This window comes from Carettochelys insculpta, chromosome 14 (assembly GCF_033958435.1).
Source record: "Carettochelys insculpta isolate YL-2023 chromosome 14, ASM3395843v1, whole genome shotgun sequence".
Taxonomy (NCBI): domain Eukaryota; kingdom Metazoa; phylum Chordata; order Testudines; family Carettochelyidae; genus Carettochelys; species Carettochelys insculpta.
Window position 1 is genome coordinate 17,490,279 of NC_134150.1, and position 25,500 is coordinate 17,515,778.

General features: G+C 45.4%; 1 protein-coding gene across 1 annotated transcript; it reads left to right on the top strand.

The window, feature by feature from the left end:
• Nucleotides 1-19,996: 19,996 nt before the first annotated feature.
• Nucleotides 19,997-24,129, top strand: CBLN1 (cerebellin 1 precursor). The gene is made up of 3 exons (XM_075008733.1): nucleotides 19,997-20,512; nucleotides 20,872-20,991; nucleotides 22,430-24,129. Exons 1-3 carry the CDS (start codon nucleotides 20,255-20,257, stop codon nucleotides 22,625-22,627), a joined length of 576 nt encoding a protein of 191 aa, XP_074864834.1. The 5' UTR covers nucleotides 19,997-20,254; the 3' UTR covers nucleotides 22,628-24,129.
• Nucleotides 24,130-25,500: the final 1,371 nt, after the last annotated feature.

Here is a 25,500-nt window from a genome sequence, read left to right on the forward strand (position 1 = left end):
AGCCACCAAAATGTCTTATTTTAGTTTTTTTGTAAACATATTGTATCAGCAGGGTTCTCAGTTAATGCAAATGGCTTATTCCTACAATACTTGGGTGACTCTCAAACCTACTACAAGCTGCATGTAATTAGAGTTATGAGTATACAAAGCCATAAATAGAGCCCAATCATGATTTTGTAGCTATGAGTGTGGTTTATTGCTAAGATGGCTTTCCTGTTGTGACTAAGAATACTAGGATTGCAAACAGGCAGCCCTGAACCAGACAGAAAAGAATACCCTTTTTCAGTTACAGAGCACTTTGATTCAATTACAGTAATATGTGGATAATTAAACTGGAGTCATTTTCCAGGAGTCACATATAATTCAAAACCTTAAGGGGTGGGGAAGAATTGAAGTAGGTAAGAGCTAAATGCAATCACTGTGGTATGCATCATGTGATCAGATGGACATATAAAGAATTTTAATGTTAAAAATCAGAAGTGGAAAAAGTACCCAAAAAGTTACATGAGTAAAAGTAACGCATTCTCCTCGCTTTGGGGGAAAATGTATGTAAGTACAAGTTACTGATGTCCCTCTGGAAAACTACTTGAGTAAAAGTACATGCACACACCATATCTAGATTGTAGTCGAGTATCCAGAAGTGAACACAGCTGCACTTTTACTCAGCTACAGTAAACTCTTTCATATCCATCATTCTATTATCCGGAACTCCCAAATAACTGGCATTTTAACCATAAGTAAATTTTAGTTATGTTTTCCATAAGTACAGTATACTGAAATAAAATACAAATAAATGCAGCAAATACAGTATAAGTTTACCATGTACAATACTACTGTTGATATATTATTCTGCATATATTTTTGTTTGTTTCTTAATATCTAATCTTGTGGGGGGGTTTTGTGGTTTTTTTGTTAAGTGTTATGTACCTCTCTATTATCCAGAATGTTTGAATATTGGACCACCTCCTGGCCCCAGGGCTGCTGGCTATGAAAAAGTTTACTGTAACTTTTTGGGTACTTTTTCCACCTGTCACTAAAATTGTTCTTTATGATTTGCAGCCACAACTCATGCCCGTTTAAGCTTGCATGTTGCATAATAACAGAGGAATCTCAAAGGACTCTTGAATTTGCTCAGAACATAGTTTCCCAAACTGGGGGCATGCCTTCCTGGGGTGAGTGGGTGAGTCATGAAGAAATTCCAGAGGGGTCATGAAGTGACCCATCCCCCCCATCATTCCCCCACACCTGAAGAAAGAGCCAGCCTTTGCTTTCACCTCTCAGCCCCTGCCATTTTACATGGGTGACCTGGCGCAGCAGCTGTAAAAAGCAGGCAGCTGGTGAAGAACCACGTGGACATAGCTGCTTTCTGCAAAGATGAGTGAGTGTGGGTTGCTGGGGGGAAGGAGGAGAATGGGGTTAGATGATGGGCTGGGGGCATCTGACTCGGGTGAGGGAGATGGGGTAAGGACAGGGGCTGGTGGTGCCTGGTTTTGTGGGATAGGAGGGGCTCAGATGGGTGGCTTGTGGGGTTTACAGGGCTTGGGCAGCTGGTCAGCTTGTGTGACTCGCGGTGCTTGGGCAGCTGGCCCTGGCATCACAGGGTTCAGGCGGCTCAGGTTTGCAGCTGGCCTCGGCAGTGCGGGGCTTGGGCAGCTCAGCTGGAGGGTGGGCAACTGGTCCCAGCAGCGCAGGGCTTGGGCGGGCTGGGCTGGCAGGCAGGTGGCTGGCCCCAGCACCATGGGGCTTGGGTGGCTCGGCATGGTAGGTGGGCAGCTGGCCCTGGCAGCATGGGACATGGGTCGGCAGCTCAGGCAGCTGGTCCACGGCTGGGGTGGGTGGCTGGTAGGCAGGCAGCTAGTCCAAGCAGTGCGGGACTCAGGCAGCCTGCGGACAGGCAGGCAGCTGGCCCAGGTTGCTGGCTGGGTGGCTGGCCCTGGCGGCGCAGGGCTTGGGCAGGTGAGTGGCTGTCGTGGTCAGTTCTGGCAGCTGGCATGGGGCTCAGGCAGCTGGCCAGCTGGGGCTGCACCAGGCTCCTTCAAGGGGCTAAGAAAAACTATTTGTGTTTATTTTTAATTTTACATAACATTTTTATATCAAGTTTTTGTGTTTATTTTAAATTACGAATTGAATTTTTTGTTAAAAGGGGCTTGGATGATGGTAAAGAAGAGGGTGGGGGGACATGAGAGTTTCTCAAAAATCAAAAGGGGGTGTGATGCCGAAAAGTTTGGGAACCACTGGATTTAGAATGTGTCTTTACTGGGTTTCCTGATCTAAAGGAGATTGCCCATAATATACATCAAAGGCAGCTATTCATTCATGATGAGCTTTACTATTTTAATAAAGACTTACTTGACTGACTCACTCTAAAGCAATGTTTGCTTGCTTGGAATAATTTATTAAATTAAAATAACAATGAATAGTACTGAGGAACTGATCCTTAGAAATCAAAATGTTTTATGAAAAGTGAAAATATATCCCCATATTGAAGCTGGGAAACAAAGGCACAGTACCAAATTCATATAACATGTCACAGGAAGAATTAGAGGGAATTCCCAATCCAGTGTCTTTTACACAAGACTACATTGTCTCCTGAACTAGACATCTACATATTCAGCACTATAATCAGGTCAGATGTTGAACATATGAAATACTTACACAGCATTCATGAAGACCACCAACTGGCTTGTATCTTAAGGTTTCCATCCTTTAGCCAAGATACATTTTGAGCCATATATAGATTGGCAGGGTCCATTTAACTGCACAACAAAAGACTGCAGCACACCTCTCTCTATTGGTAAATAAAAACTAGTATGTAATGATGCATTCTGTAAGTGGAGCAGTGTAGGCCAGCAAAGCTTGTTTCTGTGCATTTGTGACTTAGTAAAACAATTTTCGTAGTCTAGCATTTCAGGTTTGTGAAAACCATCTAATAGCAGGAAAGAAAATTGCATAATGGAAATGGGAAGTATAATTCTGCAGTGTCATGGAACACTGCTACAATTCTCAATTGGCAAATATTCCCTGCAGCCTGAACAACAGTGAAATCGCCCAATCGTTTGACTAAAAAAGGAACAATCATTCAAATCCAAGGGCAAAAACTATTTCTTTAAAACCCCAGAATTTAAATATTTGTATTCTCTCAACCTGTGCTGAATGCTGCTAGCAAAGCATGGAGTTATTTGAAACAAAAGCATGATTGCTGAACACTTCAAACAGGGCAATATTTCCCAACACACCCTCTTCTTGACCCTCAGATACTCTTTGCTCTAAATACTTCGTCCAAATCTCCTCACAAGGGATGCATAAGCCACTATTATAATTTTTATAGAACCTGTTAGCAGTGCAAAGACTTAACACCCGCCCCCACAGAACCAGAATCGATTTTAGATAATTTCTTGGGCTGCTGTCATATTATGTTGCATCCCTGTTACTTCCAGCCACACTGAACACTGATGTAATTGGATCATAGCATGTCACATCAGGAGAACACAAGACTGAGACATATAAAGGATGACTATATATATATATCGATATAGAAATTACAGATTTTGTTGTTGTGGGTCAGGCACTACATTTATTAAAGTTCTGTATAAATGATAGCGTGCAGAAGGTGAGCCCTTTATCAATGACCCATGGATGGAAGCAGAACTAAACATACCTCTAATTCCTTATTAAGAGTTTGTGGTCTGTGGAGTTAGAGGAAACTAGTGATAGAAAGTCATATTACCTAGTGGTTACAATGAAGTGGGGGACAGAAAATGTATTCTCTGTTTCTAGTGCTGCAGCTGACTCACTGAGTAAGTCATTGAACTACTCAGTCTCAGTCCTCGTCTGTAACCAACAGAAAGGTGGATATTTTGTTCCTATCTTAGAGATACTGATAGTGTTATAGAAGCATTACAGTCCCTGAGAAAACATTTGAATCAGCATTCTGTTGCAAATTGCTGGAGGCAATAACTGAACAATCCAATTGTGAATATATTTATAGGAATGTTTAAACAACTGTGATGTTTGTGAAGCTTGCCATTTTTTCCCACCTTTAGCGCACAGAATTTGCAAAACCATAGGTAACGCACATGTAGAGTTTAACTCCAATACACACAAGAGGCCCCTTTATGTTGCTCTTGTGTGAGTGTAGCTGACACCCATTTCAAGATGCTTTGACACACAGTCATGCAAAAAACACCTGTGTGAGAGAACCTGGTTGTACAATCATAAGACAATATAGCACGTGAAGTTCACATGCAGCCACAATTTGTACTAGCAGTTAGCCCCAGTCCTTGGAGCCAGCTTCTCTCAACTACCCTGTAGCACAAATTTTTCCCATTTTTATTTTCAACTGTGGGGTGTTAATTATAATATCTGGGAGGTTTACAATATTGTGATAAAGATTTTCTCCCCCATTCCCCAAGATGGCTACGTCTACACGTGCACGCTACATCGAAATAGCTTATTTCGATGTAGCGACATCAAAATAGTCTAGTTCGATGAATAATGTCTACACGTCCTCCAGGGCTGGCAACGTCGATGTTCAACTTCGACGTTGGGCAGCACCACATCGAAATAGGCGCTGCGAGGGAATGTCTGCACGCCAAAGTAGCACACATTGAAATAAGGGTGCCAGGAACAGCTGCAGACAGGGTCACAGGGCGGACTCAACAGCAAGTCGCTCCCTTAAAGGGCCCCTCCCAGACACAGTTGCACTAAACAACACAAGATCCACAGAGCTGACAACTGGTTGCAGACCCTGTGCATGCAGCATGGATCCCCAGCTGCAGCAGCAGCAGCCAGAAGTCCTGGGCTAAGGGCTGCTGCACACAGTGACCATAGAGCCCCGCAGGGGCTGGAGAGAAAGCGTCTCTCAACCCCTCAGCTGATGGCCACCATGGCGGACCCCGCTATTTCGATGTTGCGGGATGCGGATCGTCTACACGTACCCTACTTCGACGTTTAACTTCGAAGTAGGGCGCTATTCCCATCCCCTCATGGGGTTAGCGACTTTGACGTCTCGCTGCCTAACGTCAATTTCAACTTTGAAATAGTGCCCAACATGTGTAGCCGTGACGGGCGCTATTTCGAAGTTGGCACCGCTACTTCGAAGTAGCGTGCATGTGTAGACCCGGCCGATGAGGGTTAGTGTTAATTCTTACTACCACTCACAGGTGTTTAACTATACATAGGGAGCCTTAAGAAACACAAAGCTACAACTCAGGCTCCCAAATGTAGCAACACCAGTTTGTTTTTAAAAGCCTTTTTTTACTTTTAAAATGAGCCTGTGGTAGTTTAACAAATGGTGCAAAGGGCCCAATTTCACAGACTATGAGCTAGAGTCAAAGATGGCTGAAGTTGATAGAAAAGATGCCAGTGGCTTTGATGGACTGATACTATTTTCAACCAAAACTTAAAATCTTTGAGTGGGGGTTTTGCCTGTTCAGCTCATTGTAAGATATAAATTTTGTGCAGAGGAAAAAGGAATCTGTAGCTTGACTGTGAGTTTGATGTAATAATAACATAATGCATTTAAATTTCACATTTAATACACAGACTAAACCTCTCTAGTCCAGCAACATCTGTGGTTTGACATGATCTTAGTTAGCTGGAGAACTGCTTATCATGGATGTGGCCAAGTGTCCCGCAGTCCCATAACACTTGCATATGGCCACCAGTTCTGACTACTGTTCTGTGCTACTATTTAACTCACATTTACTCCTAAATGTCTTCTAAGAGCCCAGTGAGCAGTGGAAGTGTTGGTAATGTGCTAGGCAATATTGACCTCCTGAGGTTGGGCGACTTCTCTCATTTGGCACTGGTCGGATCCCAAGGGCGCCGGACTAGAGAGGTTCAACTTGTATGCGTGATATTTAAGCAATATTTCTCTTGTGAGTTCAAAATACTTTGATCTCTTTCTGGCGTATCAACTAGATTACTATGCTTTACTTGTGTTTAATCTTTCTACCAAAACATGTTACACTTAAAAATGAGGATAAACAACAAATGGAAGGTTTCCTACGAAAGCTACATTTGCAGTTTTATGTTAAAGCAGGGCACAAAGATAGTGTGTTTTTGTTTCTCAGATGTGTATCATCTAACTGTTCACATTCTTTAGCAGTTTATTATAATGCTCAGTAGCTTGCAATTCCATTAGAAAGGCTCTTGAGTTCTGTAACAAGACTCCTTTCTATTTCTATTTCACTGTCTATTCAGTGAGCTGGCTTGCAGCTTTAAGCCACTGCCTTGCATTAGGGGTCAGTGCAGTCACCTCCCCCTGGTGGCATCTCTTAGAGGCATGGTGAGGAAGCACTCTGCATAATGCCAGCAGGAGTTCTGGAGCACTGTCAATGCAAACAGCCCGTCTCCTCCCTCTGGAATTAGAGTGCTTTGCCTGAGTGAGAACTCAGCCCTATTCTAGGGCTGCAGATAATTCTGTAACATACAAAATTGGCTTAACCTATAGAAATTTGCCGTGTTCAATTCTAGCCCAAATGTCATTAACAAGAGCCTTTGTTTCAGATGTAAGAAATACCATCCCCTATGATGTTAACAAAAATAATCCAAGTTGTGTCCCATTGGTAACAGCTAGTGTGATGCTGATAGAGCTAATCACAAACTGAATGCCACATGGGCTGGGTTCTTCAAACTTAAGCTTCTGTCCTTTTTAATTAGTGTTATTTTAATCTACTCTGACAACGACAAGGCATCACTACAAGTAAGAATAGGGCATGAAAGAGAATAGAACGGATTCAAATAGAAGTTTGTTCTACGCCATTTATTTCAAGGCAGATTACAACTATAATGACTTAGCCTAGCTTCACCCATTGGGCTTTTTACTACACTAGGCTCCCACTATCTCAGGATATGTGTACCCTTGGAGTTGGTGGTTCGACTCCCAGCAGGAGGAGACATATGCTAGCTTTCATCAAGCGAACATGCTAAAAATAGAGGGTAGTTCCAGAAGCATGCGATGCTAGCTGCCCTGAGCACATGGCCATCAGTGATGCCAGGCTGGTACCCAGGGCTGCCTGCAGCAGTTACACTCCACTTTTAGTGCATTAACTCAATCAGAGTTAGCCCACACATGCCTCCTTGAGCAGTGCATCAGACCAAAATGTACATGTACCCTTAAGGCTTGTTCCTCTTCCACTAAACACAATGGAAGTTTTGCCATTAATGGAAACAGGATCAGGCCCTTAATGTTATCACTGCTGCTGCTACTGGGAAGGGTGACATTTCCTGAGGCTTCTCTTCACTAGCCAGCACTAGGACTGTAATGTAATTTGACAGTTTGCATGGGCCCAGCGTGGTGAGGTATAATTGCATACTGAACAATACCAATACTTTATCTGAATGGGTTAAATAACCTATTTCAAATATATATATTGACGTATCACAGAAGGCTTTTTGGTAGAAGCTTATCCTTTTATTTAGAGCTAACTTTTATTCTGTCTTGCAATGCCCAGATAAAGTACAGCTACCCCCTCAAAGATGTTCTGTATCACATTCTGCATGTCCAGTCCCTTCACAGATGTTGATCCTGCTGGAAGTCTTCCGTAATATTATCAGGAAAGAGAAGCATGGCACAAGTCGGAGTCTTCTCTTCCCAGTCCTAGAGCTGCTGCCCTGTGCTCCTCCCTACAGTGGAGTCTGAGGAACGGGAGCGGTTTGTGACTCTGAACAAAGCCTTATGGTTGGTTTTTCAGAAGTTTACTCTAGAACATTGACTTAATTCTGCTTTGATACTTTACTAGGAAGAAGAAAAATGTTGCTTCTTGCCATCTTATTTTAATTGAAAATCACAGAAAGTTTCCTTACCTTGTCAAGTGTCTTTTTTAAAACATTCACCCTTCTTTTAAAAAAGCAATATTAGAATGGTAAACTGGCTAAACTACAGCACTGAACTGGTTACCTGTTTTAACCTAGATCCTGTCACCCGGCCCGTCATCTGGCCCAACCAATCACGCTGGCCATAGAGTCCTGCCAGCCAGCCCACTGGCTCAGCTGTGGCTATTCAAGCCTGCTGTGGGTTAACCAATAAGCCTCATGGTTATCAGCCTGTTCACCTGTTAGCATAATTTGTTTAGTAACATATGTTTAATACATATTGTATTGTTGTGGCCTTTATTTATTTAGTTCCATTGCTGCGTGAATATGTACTTTTGGTTTTAAATAAGCTATGTGGTTGACGAGTCAGTTTGGAGCTCTAAGGTACTACTGTATTTGCAGGAGCAGAAGGGAGTATTTGATGACACAACAGGAGGAACTTCATCTTTGTTATAGAAAGAGAAAACCTGCTTGGTAGGTTAGAAAATATTATGCTGACTTGGAATCTGAGGTGAGGTTTCCATCATTTATAGTAATGAGCTCACTGGTGGGTAATTGCATAGAATCATAGAACACTAGAACTGGAAGGGAACTCGAAAAGTCATCGAGCCCACCTCCTTGTCCTCTCAGCAGGACCAAACACCATCTGGACCATCCCCGATAGGTGTCTGTCTAACCTGCTCTTAAATATCTCCAGTGATGGAGATTCTACAACATCCCTAAGTAACTTATTCCAATGTTTAACCACCTGGACAGTTAGGAAGTTTTTCCTAATGTCTAATCTAAACCTCCCTTGCTGCAGTTTAAGCCACTTGCTCCTTTTCCTATCTTCAGAGGCCAAGGAAAACAATTTTTCTCCCTCCCTCTTGTAAGCCTCTTTGAGGTACTTGAAAACTGCTACCATGTCCCCTCTAAGTCTCTTTTCTAAACTAAACCAGTCCAGTTCTTACAGTCTTCCCTCATAGCTCATGTTCTCTAGACTTTTAATCATTCTTGTTGGTCTTCTCTGGACCTTTTCCAATTTCTCCAAATCTTTCTTGAAATGTGGTGTGGAGAACTGGACACAATACTCCACCTGAGGCCTAAAGAGTGCTGAGTAGAGTGGAAGAATGACTTCTCGTGTCTTGCTTTCAACACTCCTGTTAATGCATCCCAGAATCATGTTTCCTTTTTTTGCAACAGCATCACACTGTAGACTCATATTTAGTTTGTGGTCCACTGTGACCCCTAAATCCCTTTCCGCAGTACTCCTTCCTAGACAGTCGCTTCCCATTCCATATATATGAAGCTGATTGTTTCTTTCTAACTGGAGTATTTTGCATTTGTCCTTATTAAACTTCATCTTATTTACCTCAGACCATTTATCCAGTTTGTCCAGATCATTTTGAATTATGACCCTATCCTTCAAAAAAAGTTGCAACCCCTCCAATTTTGGGATCATCTGAAAACTTAATGAGTGTACTCACTATGCCAATATCTAAATCGTTGATGAAGATATTGAATAGAACTGGACCCAAAATAGATCCCTGTGGAACCTCACTTGTTATGCCCTTCCAGCATGACTATAAACCTTTAATAACTACTCTTGGAGAATGGTTATCCAGCCAGTTATGCACCCACCTTATAGTGGCCCCATCTAAGTTGTGTTTGTTTAGTTTATTGATAAGATCATGCAAGACCATGTCAAATGCCTGACTAAAGTCTAGGTATACCACACCCGCTGCCTCTCCCTTATCCAAAAAGCTTGTTATCCTATCAAAAAATGCTATCAGATTGGTCTGGCATAATTTATTCTTTACAAATCCTTGCTGGCTGTTACCTATCACCTTATTTTCTTCCAGATGTTTGCAGATGAATTCTTTAATTATTTGCTTCATTATCTTTCCTGGCACAGAACTTAAACTGACTGGTCTGTAGTTTCCTGGGTTGTTCTTTTTTCCCTTTTTTTAGATGGGCACTATGTTTGCCCTTTTCCAGTCTTCTGGAATCTCCCCCGACTTTTTCCAGGATTTTCAAAGATGATAGCTAAAGGCTCAGAAACCTCCTCTATCAGCTCCTTAAATATTCTAGGTTGCATTTAATCAGGCCCTGCTCACTTGCATCTAATTTATCTAAATAATTTTTAACTTGTTTTTTTTGTATTTTATCCTCTAAACCTACCCCCTTCCCACTAGCATATATTATGTTAGACGTTTCTGTATCAGCCTTCTTGGTGAAGATTGAAACAAAGAAGTCATTAAGCATCTCTGACATTTCCAAGTTTCCTGATACTGTTTCTCCCTCCTCACTGAGTAGTGGGCCTACCCTGTCCTTGGGCTTCCTCTTGCTTCTCATATTTATAGAATGACTTTTGGTTATCCTTTGTGTCTCTAGATAGTTTAAGCTCGATTTGTGCCTTCGCCTTTCTAATCTTGCCCCTGCATAGATGTATTGTTTGCTTATATTCACCTTCTGTAATTTCTCCTAATTTCCACTTTTTATGAGACTCCTTTTTGATTTTGAGATCATGCAAGATCTCCTGGCTAAGCCAAAGTGGTCTTTTAGCATACTTCCTATCTTTCCTATACAGCTGTATAGATTGTTTTTGGGCCCTTAATAATGTCCCTTTGAAAAACTGCCAACTCTCTTCAGTTCTTTTGTAGACTGTTTCTTTAAAAGGCACTGCTACAGTCAGTGTTTGATGCAACTTCTAGCTTGTTTTTCCCCTCTGAAAACATACAAAATCACCAATTATCTACTCTAATATTGACGGAAATAAAAAATAGCAAGACTCATCCTAAATAAGAAACCAAAGGCCAACCAAAAAATAAAAGAGAGAGAGAGGTGCCTAGAAGAACTGCACTTGAACTACAAAAACAACAAGTCGTCCTGTGGTACCTTACAAACTAACAGATATTTTGGAGCATAAGCTTTCATGGGCAAAGACCCTCTTCATCAGATGCATGAGTGGGGGTCGTTTCAGAAGAGGATTTAAAGAGAGGGATCTCAGGAAAGGGGAGAGCCAGAGCTGACAAGGTCTATTCAGTCAACCACTTTCTGAGATTTCTGAGCTGCAATTCATTTGCAAATTTGACTCCACCAACCAAGGATTGAACAGAGACTGGAAGTGGTTGGCCCATTACAAAAGCAGTTTCTCTGCTCTTGATGTTCACACTTCCACATTAGCATCTGACAATAGGCTACATCCTCCCTCCACCCCATGTACTGACTTGTTTTCGCCTCTCTTGATGTTCACAACTCCACATTAACTGCTGATAATGGGCCATTTCCACCCTGACTGAATAGACCTTGTCAGCTCTGTTAGTCTGTAAGGTGCCACAGGACTTCTTGTTGTTTTTGAAGATACAGACTAACAAGGCGACTTCTCTGATACTTGAATTACAGTTTCATTTCAATTCTCCTCAAAATGATGGGGATACTTCTAAATTGTTGAGTCACCAAAGGAATGCTTATTGCAGTGGCTTGGAAATGAATTTTTACTGGTAATATTTTAATTGCAGATGAGTTGCACTACAGTGACAAATAAAAGTTGAATATTCAGAAATTGTAGGGATCAGTATATTGGCTGAAGACTGAATTACAATGGCATTTTTTCATTTTAGCCTTGATAAGTATCTGATTCTCCTCTCATATCCATGTGATATGTGAATAAGTCCACACAGATCAGATTCTCAGGTCTGTTCTGAATTGTGTACAGCTGTGCTGGCACAAAACGCCCATAAAATCAGAAGGCCCAACCAGTTGTGATTTCCCCATTGCGGTGCCTGGGCCTGGTGCAGATAGTATCAGAGAAATGGGAATGTGATGCATCGCTCTTCTCTGGCTGCTAACACAGGCCACTAGTGAGCAGTGTGTTAGAAAAGACTTCCAGTGGATCTAAATTATCAGCACCCTGCTGTCACCAGAATGGAATAATGAAATGGTTGACCTAAGTGACCTGTGCGCCTTCCACTTTATAGTCTTAGCCAGAGTACAGCTAAGTTGGTCCATGGTATCTGATCCAACAGAGAAATGCTGGTATAAAACCAATATATGGGGAAAAGGGGCTCAATGAACAAAAGGGGAGCCACTCTGGGCTAGGAGCTATCAATGCGGAGGAAAAGCAATTATCAAGGGAGAGTGGAAGAGACTGAGCTTCCATGGTGAGAGGGAGGGAAAAAAGGAGGAAGCCACCAGCTGAGCAGGTACTGAGGGTGGCACATGAGTTACAGTTTTGCCACTTCGCCTCCACCCCCACTGCTTTGTTTTATTCCCAAATTCACCCCCAAGGTGTGAGATGCTGATTCCCTGGAGGAATAGTTTCAAAGCCCAAAAAGGCTGACTTGGGTAATAAACTGACTTCCACACAGTTGCCTATGTGCGGGCCTTCACTGCTCCACAGGGAAAAGAGGAAGAACTCCCATATAAATAGAATCTTCCTGCTTTCACTGGTGGATAGTTCTGTGTGCAGATTGTATGTCTACCTACTCCTTTACGCCCTCAGGGAGCTACTTCAGTCTTCCCCAGTGTTGGTAATGGCGTTGATGATGGCACAGTACGTCGGTATCAGTTTGTGAGCAATACGGTTTTCAGGCTTACTGAGGGAACAGGGACACGGAAATTAGGATCTGGAACTGCGACAGCTGAAGGCACATTGGAGGGATGGCAAGGGAAGATAAGATATGCAAGACAAAGCTGTGTTGTGGACCAGTTACTGTGGATGTATGTGAGGTTATTGCATCCACCTGGGCAGTGGTAATAAATGGGAGTGGAAAAGAGAACAGAAGGTATCTGAGACTGGAGACTGAAGTATAGCTCAGGTCAAAGGAGCTACATCTGAACAGTTACAATTACTATCACACTGACGCTGGGAAAAGGCAACCTTTTTTTGGTTGGTTTGGTTGTTTCTGTACCATGCTCGTGTCTGTGCTTCTATCTAGGTACATACATTGTCACACACCAAAGCAGCATCCGTGCACCTCAGTGCAAAGTTTGTAGTGCCTGCTGTCTCTTTCCCACCTACGCTCACTCTGTCCTGCTCCCTCTTCTCTACACTGAGTGAGGCAGAAGAATAGTAAAGTGGCAACATTCCTTAAAAGGAAGAGCTGCTTTTGTGAAGGTGCAGGCAGGAGGGGAGATGCACAGAGAAATGTCACTCACCATCTTTGGCACAGTGTGAGAGGCTTCCTCAGCACCACAGTGTGACAGGTTTACAAATGATGAGTTTTGTGCTCTACAATGTGGGATCTTTCAAGACAAAACACACTAATTTACTATATTATTTACTAAGATTATATTGCATCTTCTGTGTGTGGGACATGTATCTTGAAGTCCAGCCAAACATAAGAGGAAAGAAATCAATTTAAGTTGCATGAAAAAAATCATCTTATATTTTATAGTCAATCTGTTGAAATAATGCCATTAATTTTGTATGTAAACACGACTGTGAGTGGGGAAGGATCCATTCAACAACAGCTAACTTCTCTCTGCTCCTGTCGCTACACATTTCATTTTGTGTTGTATTTTTAATGTGTTTATTTTTGAGTGACACTATGCCCTGGACTTGTGGGCCGCAAAGTGGTGGGTGTGACATTTTGTAAGGTAGTGCGGCATGATCAGTTCCACCCCCACCCCCGTAGCTTCTGCTTCATTGCCAAATAAACACCTCCCCTCTCCCTGCTGTTGAACCAATCAGGGAGAGAGGTCAGGCACACCTGTGGCACCTGCCCCACTGCCGGGCTGAGGCGGCTGTTTCCCAGTGGCAGGGAAGAGGTTTGCCAGGGGGTGGTGGTGTCACAGTACTTGGGTTCCCCCCATGGCACTGCAGCTGGCCTGGGTCCACAGCTGTTCCCCCATGCACCCCTCTCTTGGGAGCAGCTGCTGTTCACTCAGCGCCTGAGCCCCCAAGCCAGCGTGTGCTCCCACCTGCCCAGCTGAGCAGTCTGCCCACCCCACACTGGGAGGAGAGAGAAGGGGGGCACAGGCCCTGAGACAAGTGGTGGGGGCAACTGGCAACTTCCCAGCTTGATGACGTACCCTCTTGAGGTCTCTCCTGGGGTCCTTCCCCAAGCACCTCTTCCCTTCTGAGCACCCCCGGGAGTCTCCCAGCACCCCCTTCCTGAGCATCCTACCCCCTTTTGGAGTGCTCCCCACATCCCTTCCTGTGGTGTTCCCACAGGCTGGGGGCCCCAGCTAACTGCAAAGCCAAAAAGGGGGGCATGACCTAAAAAGTTTGCTCGCTCCATCCTACACAGCTGTCCCAGAAATATTGCAAAATACACTGCCCTTAGCTTGCAGTTTGTTGGCAGTGTACTTTCTTTACATTATTAACATTTAATTACAATTTGAGTTATGGTAGTACTAATTTTATACGTATTGAATTAGATTTTGTAACAATGCACTTAAGTTTTGACACAGGCACTGTAACCATGGAAACATATTTAAACAACTGGATTCAATGTCATCATTGACTTACAAAGGTTGCTGTTTGTATTTAAAGGGTGACATACTAACATCACAGCTAAGTCATGCATTAAGGCTCAAGTTATCAGTAAACCTAGCACCAATGACCCAGCCATGAGCCAGACGAGAAGAAGTGTGAGTTTTCATTTCAATCTTGGAAAAATATAGGAAGAGCTAGACATCTAGGTATTACAGATGACAAATTTAGTTCACATAGCTAGCTATACCTGGGAGTTTTTTCATTAAGGGAAGGGTTTTCAAAAAGTGCTCAGAGATTAATTATTTTGTTCCTGTTAAATGACAGTGTGTTTAACAGCCACCTTGAAATGGATTAAGTAAGGGATTAGAAATGAACCATGGTATATTTTAGACAACCAACAAAAGCAGTAGCAACAGTCATTATTTCTCATTATTTTTGAATAACGTTACTTTTAAAGACAAACAAAAAAGCACCAGCCAAATTTGAGCCCAATGTCATGTAGATTTAGTCATGACTGGAGTTCTAACCTCCTGTTTCTAATTCCTCATACTTTTCTGCAACTTTCATCTTCACAAATTTAATGTTCCATGTTGGAATTTTGTGTAAAGGTGAACTGGTCCTCCAAAGACTCATAAGAATTTGTTCAGATATTTCTGAACTCGAAAAGAATGATTTTTTTTTAAAAATGTGTTATCTTAATTCGATGTGCTTTTTAAACCAATTTTGAAAAGTAGTGTGGAAACATCCCTTAACATGAAGCAGCACAAGACTGTATTCTGGGGGAAACTGATTTTGATTTGATCAAATCATATACTGAAAGTCAGGTTTTGAACAAGCATAGATGATAACTCAGGTATGCACCAAAGACAGGATGCACTGTGCATGATTCTTTGCATACTATTGACCAGCTTCTAAGCCTGGTTATTGCACCTTTGCACTAAGTTATCAGCCTAGCCTAAGGCAGCTCCCTTTTGGTGTCTCTACTGGTCTCTCTCTGCTGGGCACCAGCTTGGATATGATGACCTTCTATACAGCGAGTGTCTGTGGTCTTATATATTCTACAGTGCATGGAATGGTGCAGATAATTTCTGCTTGATAGGACCATAACAGTTCATCTGCTCCTTTTACATACTCTCCTGCTGAAATCAATCTGTTGTTTGAGGCATCATAATTGCTTACTGTAGAAGTGAACATGACATCAAAATTATTACAGCTTCATGCAAACATCTCTGATAACAATAAGTGAAGGATGCTATAGACAGTGCACAGTGTGGATCAGCAAGAGAATTTTGCTCTAAATTTAATTTGTATCTCTAACATTTTGTACAAAATCGCCACCAGATGCTGGGGGAGAAAAATCCAAATATGAACAGTTACATCTAACCTTAGACTGAGATTCATCAAACCTCACAGAAGAATTGCTTTTTGTTACTTATCCTTTGTAACTCAGCAAGCAAGCTAAATTACATACAAATTGTCCAGTTATGGGCAAAATCTTACAGTCCTTACTCAAGAAAGACGATGTTGGGAAGTAAATATTCTTTGAAGTGACTGCTTCACTGATAGCTAAACTGTTGACAAATAACTTAGTTTGAAGTAAAAATTAAGGATTTATAGTGGACATTTGTACTCAATGGAAATCTCCCTCCCAAATTTGGCTCCTTGTGGACCATCTCTGTAGTGAAGCTAAAGCTGAATATTCATGGAGACTCAGCCACTAAAGCTGATCCTTAGATCAGGATTGAGGCTCCTTAGGAGGGTGATGAAGAGATATTTGTATTGCTTGCTGTCATTGATTTACCTGCTTTGCAGCTAGACTAAATTTTTGTTCCTAGAGATACTCTCGTACCTTTGACAGTCATTAGACTCACTACTAAAGAATCAAACATGATATTTTTTGACCTTTAGTATTCTTATTGAATAAAATAAACAAGCCACTCGGGATGTGAGTGGTACAGTAATCACTCCTGAAGTGACTCTTCAGAAACTCAAGAGGATCATTCAGTTTCAAAATAGTTTCCCAAATGATTTTCACTGTGTTTTTAAACTGTGGTGGAACAAATTATAGGTGTTCTACAGTCTAGCCTCCCCTCCAAAACCTGTTTTGGGGCAGATACATGCAACACAACTTACTTTTACTTTGCTCTCAAAAGTGGGAGTTTTGAATGCTGTGACTTCTCTTGAAGATATCTCAGCATTAGTCAGTAATAATTTGCCAGTACCTTGACACCATCCCTACTTCTCTCCAGCTACAGGTTTTGGTGCTGTTAGATTTGCAATGATATGATTAAAGAGACAATGGCCATTGGTGCTTTGAAGGCAGATGAATTAACCCATTTCCTTGACCTCAGTAAAGTTCAGCATTTGTAATTATTTCCAGTTTTGGAATCTTACTCAACAGTAACATGTCTTTACATATCATTGCATACATTCTTCTTGCTGACCCTTCATCTTTCATACTTAAAGTCCTCTGTTTACACACAAATTTTCAATAAGCTACCAAATTCTGCACCATGAATTAATGAATGTAGTAAACTAATTTGTGTGTTTGATTTGCATAGAACCAAAGCTTCATCCTAAATTACCTCAATATAATGCTTGTGAAAGTTTTCAGACCAACAACCTTGTGAATGCTGCAGCGGGGCAAATTTCCCACATAAACGTGCCTCAGACATGATGTGGAGGAAAGGATTTCTGCTAAGAGTAATGGGTCATTTGATTATTTCTATCCCCTGTGCAGTTTTTGGTTGCTAATTAGCATAAAGCTTGATGGTGAATTTGTGATGTGAGACTGGGAATGGCCATCCACCAAACTCATCTCAAAAGGGCCACCAGACACCCTTTAGATTGAAGCTTCTTGTAATCCCTTTTGATCTGGGCTGGACTCAAATTGGTGATCTAAAAATGAATGGCTTTGTAGCTCGTTGGTAATGACTTGAGGCATCCCATCCCCCATTAAGTGCTAAATTAAGAGGGAGACCTCCAGATCAGTTTTACTGGGGTGGGAGAAGTTGAGAAACACTTAACATTACAAAGTTAGGAAGTGAATGTTATCCATTAAGTCTTCATTTGCATCTTTCCTTGACATTTCGCCAGCAATCTAGGAGTGCAGGACAAGGTGTGAGTGTCCCATCAAATACCTGGTGCTTGGCTCTGTTTCAGGTGATGCCAGTAGGTGAGTCAGACTTCTCTTTGCTTTAAGCATTCTGGTACCTCACACAATCAAACTGGCTTCCCAACTACCAAGCCCAATCAAGAGGGTCAACGATACTGACAATAGATTACATTTAAGAACAGAAATCCATAAATCAGTTCTTTGAAACTGGCATGTAAGACTTAACATTGCTCTGGCTCCTTCCCTTCCCTTCCCTTCCCTTCCCTTCCCTTCCGTCTATATTCTGTCTTCAAAGTGGTATGTTTGGCCAGGGGGGGAGGGCTGTTTCCACTCAATTTTTTCTCCTTCTTTCTGTTTTATATCCTTAAGTCAACACTTTGGAGGGTGTCATGCTGATCCTCTCCCGACTTTCTGTAGTAGCGTTTGGGGCACTTCAGTGCCCCCTGCAGCATGATACCATAAGTTGCCATCTATGTACCTTAGCATTAAAGCCAGCCCTGCTCCAAACTTAGGCCGTGATACTGCAGATAAAGTTATTCAGATGTAAGTGTAGCTATTAGCACTACCAGAGCTAGTCATGTGAATAAAACTGTGTGTGTTTACATTATCTGATCTTTAGATATAAAGTGAGTTTTCACAATTATGGCCTCAAAATGCAATGATTTAAAATCAGGAGTTACAGAAATTCATAATGACCTGCATGGAGGATTTTTTTTTTAAACACAATAGCATCAGATATTGCAAGAGTATGGCTGAGACTTGCTATGAAATTACAATCAAGATTTTACCTGGGAATATCAAGTCAGTTTTGAAAACAGATCTGACAGCCCAGTCAAACAGGTAAAGAATTCTCTTGGTCTGATTGTTCCAATACTTCATCAGAGAATGCTTTTATTTTGCAGTTTCAGATTGTAATGTTGTGTAACCCCATCCAAAAGAAATCGTGGTAACATACCCACCTAAAAAATGCAACAATTGATCTTACTGAACAGTACCAAATGTATGTTCCATATTACTGCCATCTCAAGGGGAAGCAAATTGCAGCATCCAAAGCTAATGACATGGATGCCACTGTGGGTCTCCTTATTTCCTGAAAATTATGAAAGCTTTAATATGCTTTTAAAGTTTCTTGTTCAGTAAGGCTAAACTGCTACAGTGCCTCTATTAGCAAAATCCTGTTCCTTTCCCACAGTTGTTAAATGAAGGTGGACTGAAACAGATTTAATGAGCTGGGAACTTGGATTCCTTGGGGTCTGGCCCTTTGCTCTGGTTTTGCCAGAAAATCTTTAACCACACCCAAATTTCATCCACACCTTAGAGAAAGTGAAGTTGATACTATTTCTGTTCTGCTTTTAAAAAAAAATCATCTTATTTCTTTTGGCAGCACAGCTTGTTGTGCTTCCTTTCAAGCCTGAGCCTGGGCCCTGTTAAAACTTTTGACCCCTGAACAGTTAACCTTTAGACCAACACTGTTTAAATATCAACTCCTTCTAGCTGGCTTTGGAAATACTTTTATTATAAACAGAACTGGGCCCCTACCTCTTAGAGTCTGTGGAAGGCATCTGAGCCTGGCCTAGAACCTCTGTCTTCCATCCCCCAATGCCAGGGGACAAGTCCTGGTTTCCTTACTTACCAGTAGGAACACCGAAATCAGGAGGCCAACTGCTGGAGGGATTTTACTATTGTTCCAAATCCAGCAATTGCAGAATCCCCCCTGCCCCGTGTGTCAGGAAAGCACATAGCCTCAACCTCCAGCTGGGCTGCACCTGCAGGGAAGCTGCTGGGCCAGCACCAGCCTGTAGCTGGAACTTCAGCTAGGACACTTCTCCAGTGCCTCCGTGCTCCTGTCCTCCGGGGCAGCAGGTGCAGTAGCAGAGGTGTAAGCGAGCGAAGAGCCAAACCAACCGACCCCACAAGGGACCCTAGAAACACCCCTCCCCGACCACCGTTGCAGGAACCGACAGAGAGGGGCGCGGTCAGTGGCGGCCCCGCCAGGCGCACCGCGCTGACAACCCACCAGTCCCACTAAGGCTGGAGAAGGGCCGGGCCGCGCGACCTGCAGCAGCGCCGCACCTCCCCGCTCCAGGCGCCCGCCCGCTGCGCCAGCTGGAGCAACCCGGCCAACTTCAGCGGCTTCCTCCGGGTTTGCACCGCGCTCGCTGAGCTGGGCCTCAGACCCCCTCCCCCCGCGCAGCCGAGCTCCCTCTGCCCGGGCCAGGCATCGCGCCCCCCCACCGAAACCGCCCCGGCGAACGTGCCGCGCGGGACCGCGCCTGGCCGACGAACCGCGCCCCGCGCCCCGGCCTTCGGCGCTAGGCCCGGCCCGGCCCGGCCCGGCCCCTCCCGGGCCCCGCCGCCCGCGCGCCCTACCTGCCCCGCGCGCCGGGCCCTGCAGCTCCGCGCGCCCCGCGCAGACTTCGGCGAGTCCCGGCTGCGGCGCCGCACCTGCCTCTGCCCCCTAATAACAAAAGCCCGGGCGTCAGGTGGCAAGAGACGGACTGGGCGGCCATTGGCTGGCCGGGCGCGCGCCTGGCGCTGGTTGGCCGGGGGGCGGGCGCGGCGGCGCTGACGCCCGGCCGGGGTTGGGCGGGCGGGCGGGGAAGCGCGCGCGGCGCCTTTGTGTTCTCCGGCCGCGGCGGGGCGATTGGCCACATCCATCCCTGCGAGCGGCGGCGCTGGCGGGCGGGAAGTGCCGCGCTATGTCTCCGCGCGCCGCCGCGCCTGCTCAGGGGCCGCTGCCTGCGCTGCGCGGCGCTTTCCACCCGGCTCTGAAGTAGAGCCCCGGCGCGGGGCCGGCCGTGCCAGCCGCTTCGCTGGCCCCGGGGACGGCGGGCGGGGGCTGCCGGGAGCGGCGGCTGGGCTGGCAGCGGAGCCCGGGCGGCGGGGCAGCGCGCGGCGCCATGCGGCGGCTGGAGCTGCTCCTCGGCGTGGCGTGGCTGGCCGGGCTGGCGTGCGGGCAGAACGAGACGGAGCCCATCGTGCTGGAGGGCAAGTGCCTGGTGGTGTGCGACTCCAACCCCACCTCGGACCCCACGGGCACGGCGCTGGGCATCTCCGTGCGCTCGGGCAGCGCCAAGGTGGCCTTCTCCGCCATCCGCAGCACCAACCACGAGCCCTCGGAGATGAGCAACCGGACCATGATCATTTACTTCGACCAGGTAGCGCGGGGGAGCCGTGGGGGAGGCGGGCGGGGGCAGTCGCTGGCGCGCCCCGGGGGAAGGAGGGGAGGGATGGCGGAGGGGCGACTGCGGAGACCGGCAGGATCCTGCCCTCGCGGCTGCCGCCGCCCCTGTGCCGGGGACGGGCGGGCAAGTGACCCCCGGGGATGGGCGCGCAAAGCCCGCTGACCCCCGGCTGGGAAACTTCCCAGCGCCGCGGCGTGAGAGCGCCCGGGGCGGGGCGGGGCGGGGCGGGGACCCCGGCTGCAGGGGTGGGAGGCTGCGCGGGCGGCGCAGCCCGGGGCCCGGCACACGCCCCTGCGGTCCCCGCGGCGCTGATGGCCCCGTCTCCCTTGCAGGTGCTAGTGAACATCGGCAGCAACTTCGACTCGGAGAGGAGCACTTTCATCTCGCCCCGGAAAGGGATTTACAGTTTTAATTTTCACGTGGTGAAGGTGTACAACCGGCAAACCATCCAGGTCAGGCGCCGCCCTTCTCGCCTCCTCGCTGGGGAGCGCGGGGTCCGGCTCCGGGGGCCCCACGCTTCTGCGGGGAGAAGAGGCGCTGAGTTTTCCCCGGGGGGACTTGGCCGCGGCGGCTCCGGCCCCTTTCAGGTCAAGTCACCCGAGGCGACCCAGGGAGAGGAGGGTCCGGGGGGTGGGCAGTGTCGCCGTAGCCCGCGATGGCTGCTGGGCGTCGCCTGAGCTGCGAGGGTGCGTTTTAAGCAGCAAGTGCCGGGGTCTCCCTCCGCACGTTTTCAAACAGAGGAGTGTCTTGGGTTCTGCCCTGGCCCCCTAGGGCCTTGCCGTGGCCGCCTCTGGCGCCGGGCTTGGCCTAGGAGGGCTGAGCAAGTACAATACACCCGGGTCAAATGAACCTCCCAAACCCAGCCTTCACTGCCTCCAGCCGGTCGTGTGTTTCCCGTTTCCTGCGCTGGTAACTCAAGACCCATCCGCCAACGCTGATCCCAACGTATCAGCACTTATCTCCGGGCAAACCTGAGTGAGCCCATTGAATGCGATTTATCTGTAATCCAGGCGATTGAACTCTGCACACGAGCTGGACACGAGATCACAATTAGTGGGTTAAAATCAGCGGCCGGTTGGGCCAGGTGTAGGGAACAGGGGTTTTTAACAACGTTACATGTTGATAATTGTATGAAGTTTAATCGTTGACTAGGAAGAGTAGGGACTAAAGCATCTAACCCTGATACAGTAGGTGTGTGTGTGTGTGTGTGTTAGGTGGTATAAACATAAATATATAAATGCATTACCTGCCCAATAGCAGGTTATAGAATCTAAATAACAATATAGATAAAGAGCAAATTAGTGTGTTTATGGGTGAATGTGCACACACACAGTGTCATTTGCCATGCACTAGATTAGGCATGTAGTACATTATTAATGGAAGGCACACAAAGCCGGTATTATTAATGTGAGGTGTACAGTGCGTAGGGACTCGGTAGTGGTACATTGTTTTTGCTGCCTAACAAAGGGAAACTATCTCCGGAATACGCTTCAAAGACACCGACTGTAGCGGCAGTGACACTTCTCTTCCTCGTCTTAAAGGCTTCATATAAAACCATCTTTCAATAAGTAGGAACCTCTTCACATCCTTAAAGCAAAGGCTTCCTTCTGAAATGGTTCAAACAAGATCAATGTCTTATTTTATGTGTTGTGTGTTTTGATGTAGGCTCTTAATCCATAGCGGCAATAAAAGACCTTCTTTAGAATTTGTGCCCCAGCTGATGTTAGATTTATATTTCATTTTTTAGAAGAACCTAGAGTTTCGCGTGAGAAAAAATAAGTGAGTGACCATTTTGCCTGCTAGGTGAGCCTGAAAGCAGTTATGAAACCCTGGCTTTTATCTCTGGCTGATTTTAATTTACAGAGGGCTTTGTTTTATCTTGCTCTGTAGGTGAGTTTGATGCTAAATGGGTGGCCAGTGATTTCCGCCTTTGCAGGAGACCAAGATGTGACCCGAGAAGCTGCCAGCAATGGAGTCCTGATTCAAATGGAGAAAGGAGACAGAGCTTATCTAAAACTGGAGAGAGGAAACTTGATGGGTGGCTGGAAGTATTCCACATTCTCTGGATTTCTGGTGTTCCCTCTTTAAATAACTTATAACCTGAACACAGAGAAAGCAGCAAGTCAGAATTTATCAATTCCTCAATAGTAGCTGGGTATGGAAAGCCTTGGACAGCAAACTTTTTACATTCAAATATTAAAGAAGCTAAATCCTGCTTAGGTTTGTGTACATCTGCTTTGAAGAATTATTTTTGTTGTTGCAGCCAACCGATAGGAAATACTATAATTGAGCCTATCTCCATTTATAGCCCATTCCCTCCACTCCAAATTAGTTAAAATCTGTGTATTACTGGTGTAATTTGCCATCATGTCCACCAATGGTTCCTGTACCACACCATGACACCTTCAGTATTTACAGTTCTTCATATTTTGTAGTTTTGGTTTTAAAACATGTTATTCTTGACTCTTTATCTGAGTTTAATTTAAAAAAGCAAAGTATTTCTGAGTACAGAGACACCACGATGAGAAAATGCCAATCTTGCTGTACACTGGCTGACAAAAGTTTAAAAAGGAGAGAGAGAGAAATTTCTACATGAAGAATTATTCCCAGCCAAGGCTGACTAGAGTATTTCGATATTTCTATGTAATTCTGAGTGATTGTGGAATATAAGGCTGCTAAATGTTTTGATGCTTGTTTAGCTCTTGTAAAATGTGGCCCAACTAAACTCCAGGAAATGTATTGAACTTTTACTATTATTCTGTAACATAAGTATGAATATTGAAAATTAATTTTTGCTTTAATCCAATAAAGTTTAAATGGGACTTTTATTATTCTTAAACCGAAATTAAGTTTCCTCAATGGAATTATTAGCCCCTTCGCAGGTTTAAGAAAAAGTTGAAGACGCTGCAGGCACAAACAGTTGTAACGATGATGGGCTGGACAGTAAGTGAAGCGAAATGCAATTTTGAAGTTAGCTTGCCCTGTTATATTCCCTCCTCTTGCAACTCTTAGTCGCGCCTTGTTCCGCCGCCTCTAGCTCTGAATGCTTGTTGTGTTGCCCGCTATTTTAAATTGGATTAAAAGAGTCAATTTCAGGTGATCCTCGTCAACCAAACGCAATTTAAACTCTGTGGCTCAGCTTGCCCGAGTGATTAAGTATCCCAAAGATGAGAAACATGAAAACCAAACTGAGCTATGGCTGAGAAGTCGCCCACAGAACCTTAGATCTATATTGTTAATACCATTGTCTGTATTATAGTCTATAAATCAAATCTCATTTTATACCGCCGTCTAAAAATCTTACAATGTATACTTCAGTGCTAGTATTATTTATTTGCCAGTATTATTTTGTTTACAGTCTTTGAAAGATGTAAATGTTATAATTTTGCAGTACTCAAAGAAACTACTACTTTTATTAAAAAGGTACCTTAAGGATTTTGATTGTATCTAAACCTAATGTGAAATAAACCAGTGTAATAAACAAATGGACTTTTTTTGGCTAGAGGACTATCCCAGTCAGCTTGATTCTGCGAGGGTACAGATGTTGGCTGTAATAATTAATTAACGATTAACATTGAACCAAGCACTGACTGTAAAAAGATCTTTCTCAAGGACGAGCTGAGAGGGGGTTGGCTGCTACACAGTTAAAATCTTGGGCTTTATGTTGTTGATGGTGTTCAGCCTTGAGTTCCAGGAAGGAATTTAATTAGCTCCTAGGGGGGAAATTAATACTAGCATAATAAGCACCAATTTATTCAGAGGGTTGTTTTTGTTGATGTTGGTTTCATGGAGCGGGTAGGGGTAGAGCTCTGTAAAACCTTCCCCACGTCCAGGCTACCTGTTTGTTTCCACTTTGCTTGTTCGCACGGCGGCCTTTAATACGCCTGACAGATGTCCCCTCTGCTCGCAGGGAGCGAATGCTTGGGTACCAGCGACCCAGCCAAGTAAACCCGAAGGGGAGGACAAATACCTTAGCCAGCCAATCTGCTCTCTGAGCGTGAGCGAGAGATCCGCGAGTCTTTTCTTTGCAAAGAAACCGATTGAGCCACCCTGACACCACCAAGATTTACTGTCTCCGAAGAGACAAAGCACTACGCGTGGCTGCCCCCGCCCCCCCGCAGCCTGCGCGCTAGGGGCAGTTTGTCCGACTTGTGCGCCAGCCAGCGCTCCGGTGCAGGATCGAGGCCGGGGGCCCGGCCGGCCCTTCGAACCCGCAGGGCTGCGATCCGGCTGGAAGCAGGGCGGAAATCTCTCCGGCTGCCCGGGGTGCTGCAACGTTCTGCGGAGAACGTCCATTTCACAGACCTCCTCGGAGCCACTGAGGACACCCCTCCCGCACTCCGCTCCCAGCACGTGGTTAGAAACGCTGGACACCCTTCGCCCGAGACAGACTAAGGAGCCGGCCGCTTTGCACCCCGCGGGGCAGGGGAGAGCCGCCACGAGCCCTTCATTAGGAACCCATCCCGCCTCCTGGCGGCAGCTGCAGCCGCCGCTGGCGGGGAGCCACGGCTCGGAGCGATTGAGATTTATGAAGGGCTGGCGAAGGAAGGCGGTTGGGTTGGTCTCGCTCGGAGTTATAACTCGCCCCGCTCTGCCTCCCTGTAGCGGCCGGGCGCGAAGACGGCTACTCGCTCCTGTCTTTCTGACCTGCGCTTTATTGCTCTCCCTGAAGCGGTTAACTCTTTCCCTGCCCGTCCCGAGCCCGAGCCCGAGCCCGGCGGCGAGCATCGAAAGGGATAGAGAAGCGTCCCCGCCCCATTACATCCCTGCCGCTTGCTTGTGGGTCTTCGCAGCCGCTGCCCCCCGCCGCCCCGCCCAGCACCAGCCTTCTCTAGCATTGGGCTGCACAGAACTAATGGGCGTGAACCTGCAGGGTTAACAGGAGCAGCCGCTCCCTCGGGGGGAAGCAGCAGAGGGTAGCGGGGTTAGTCTGTATCTTCAAACACACCGAGTCCTGTGGC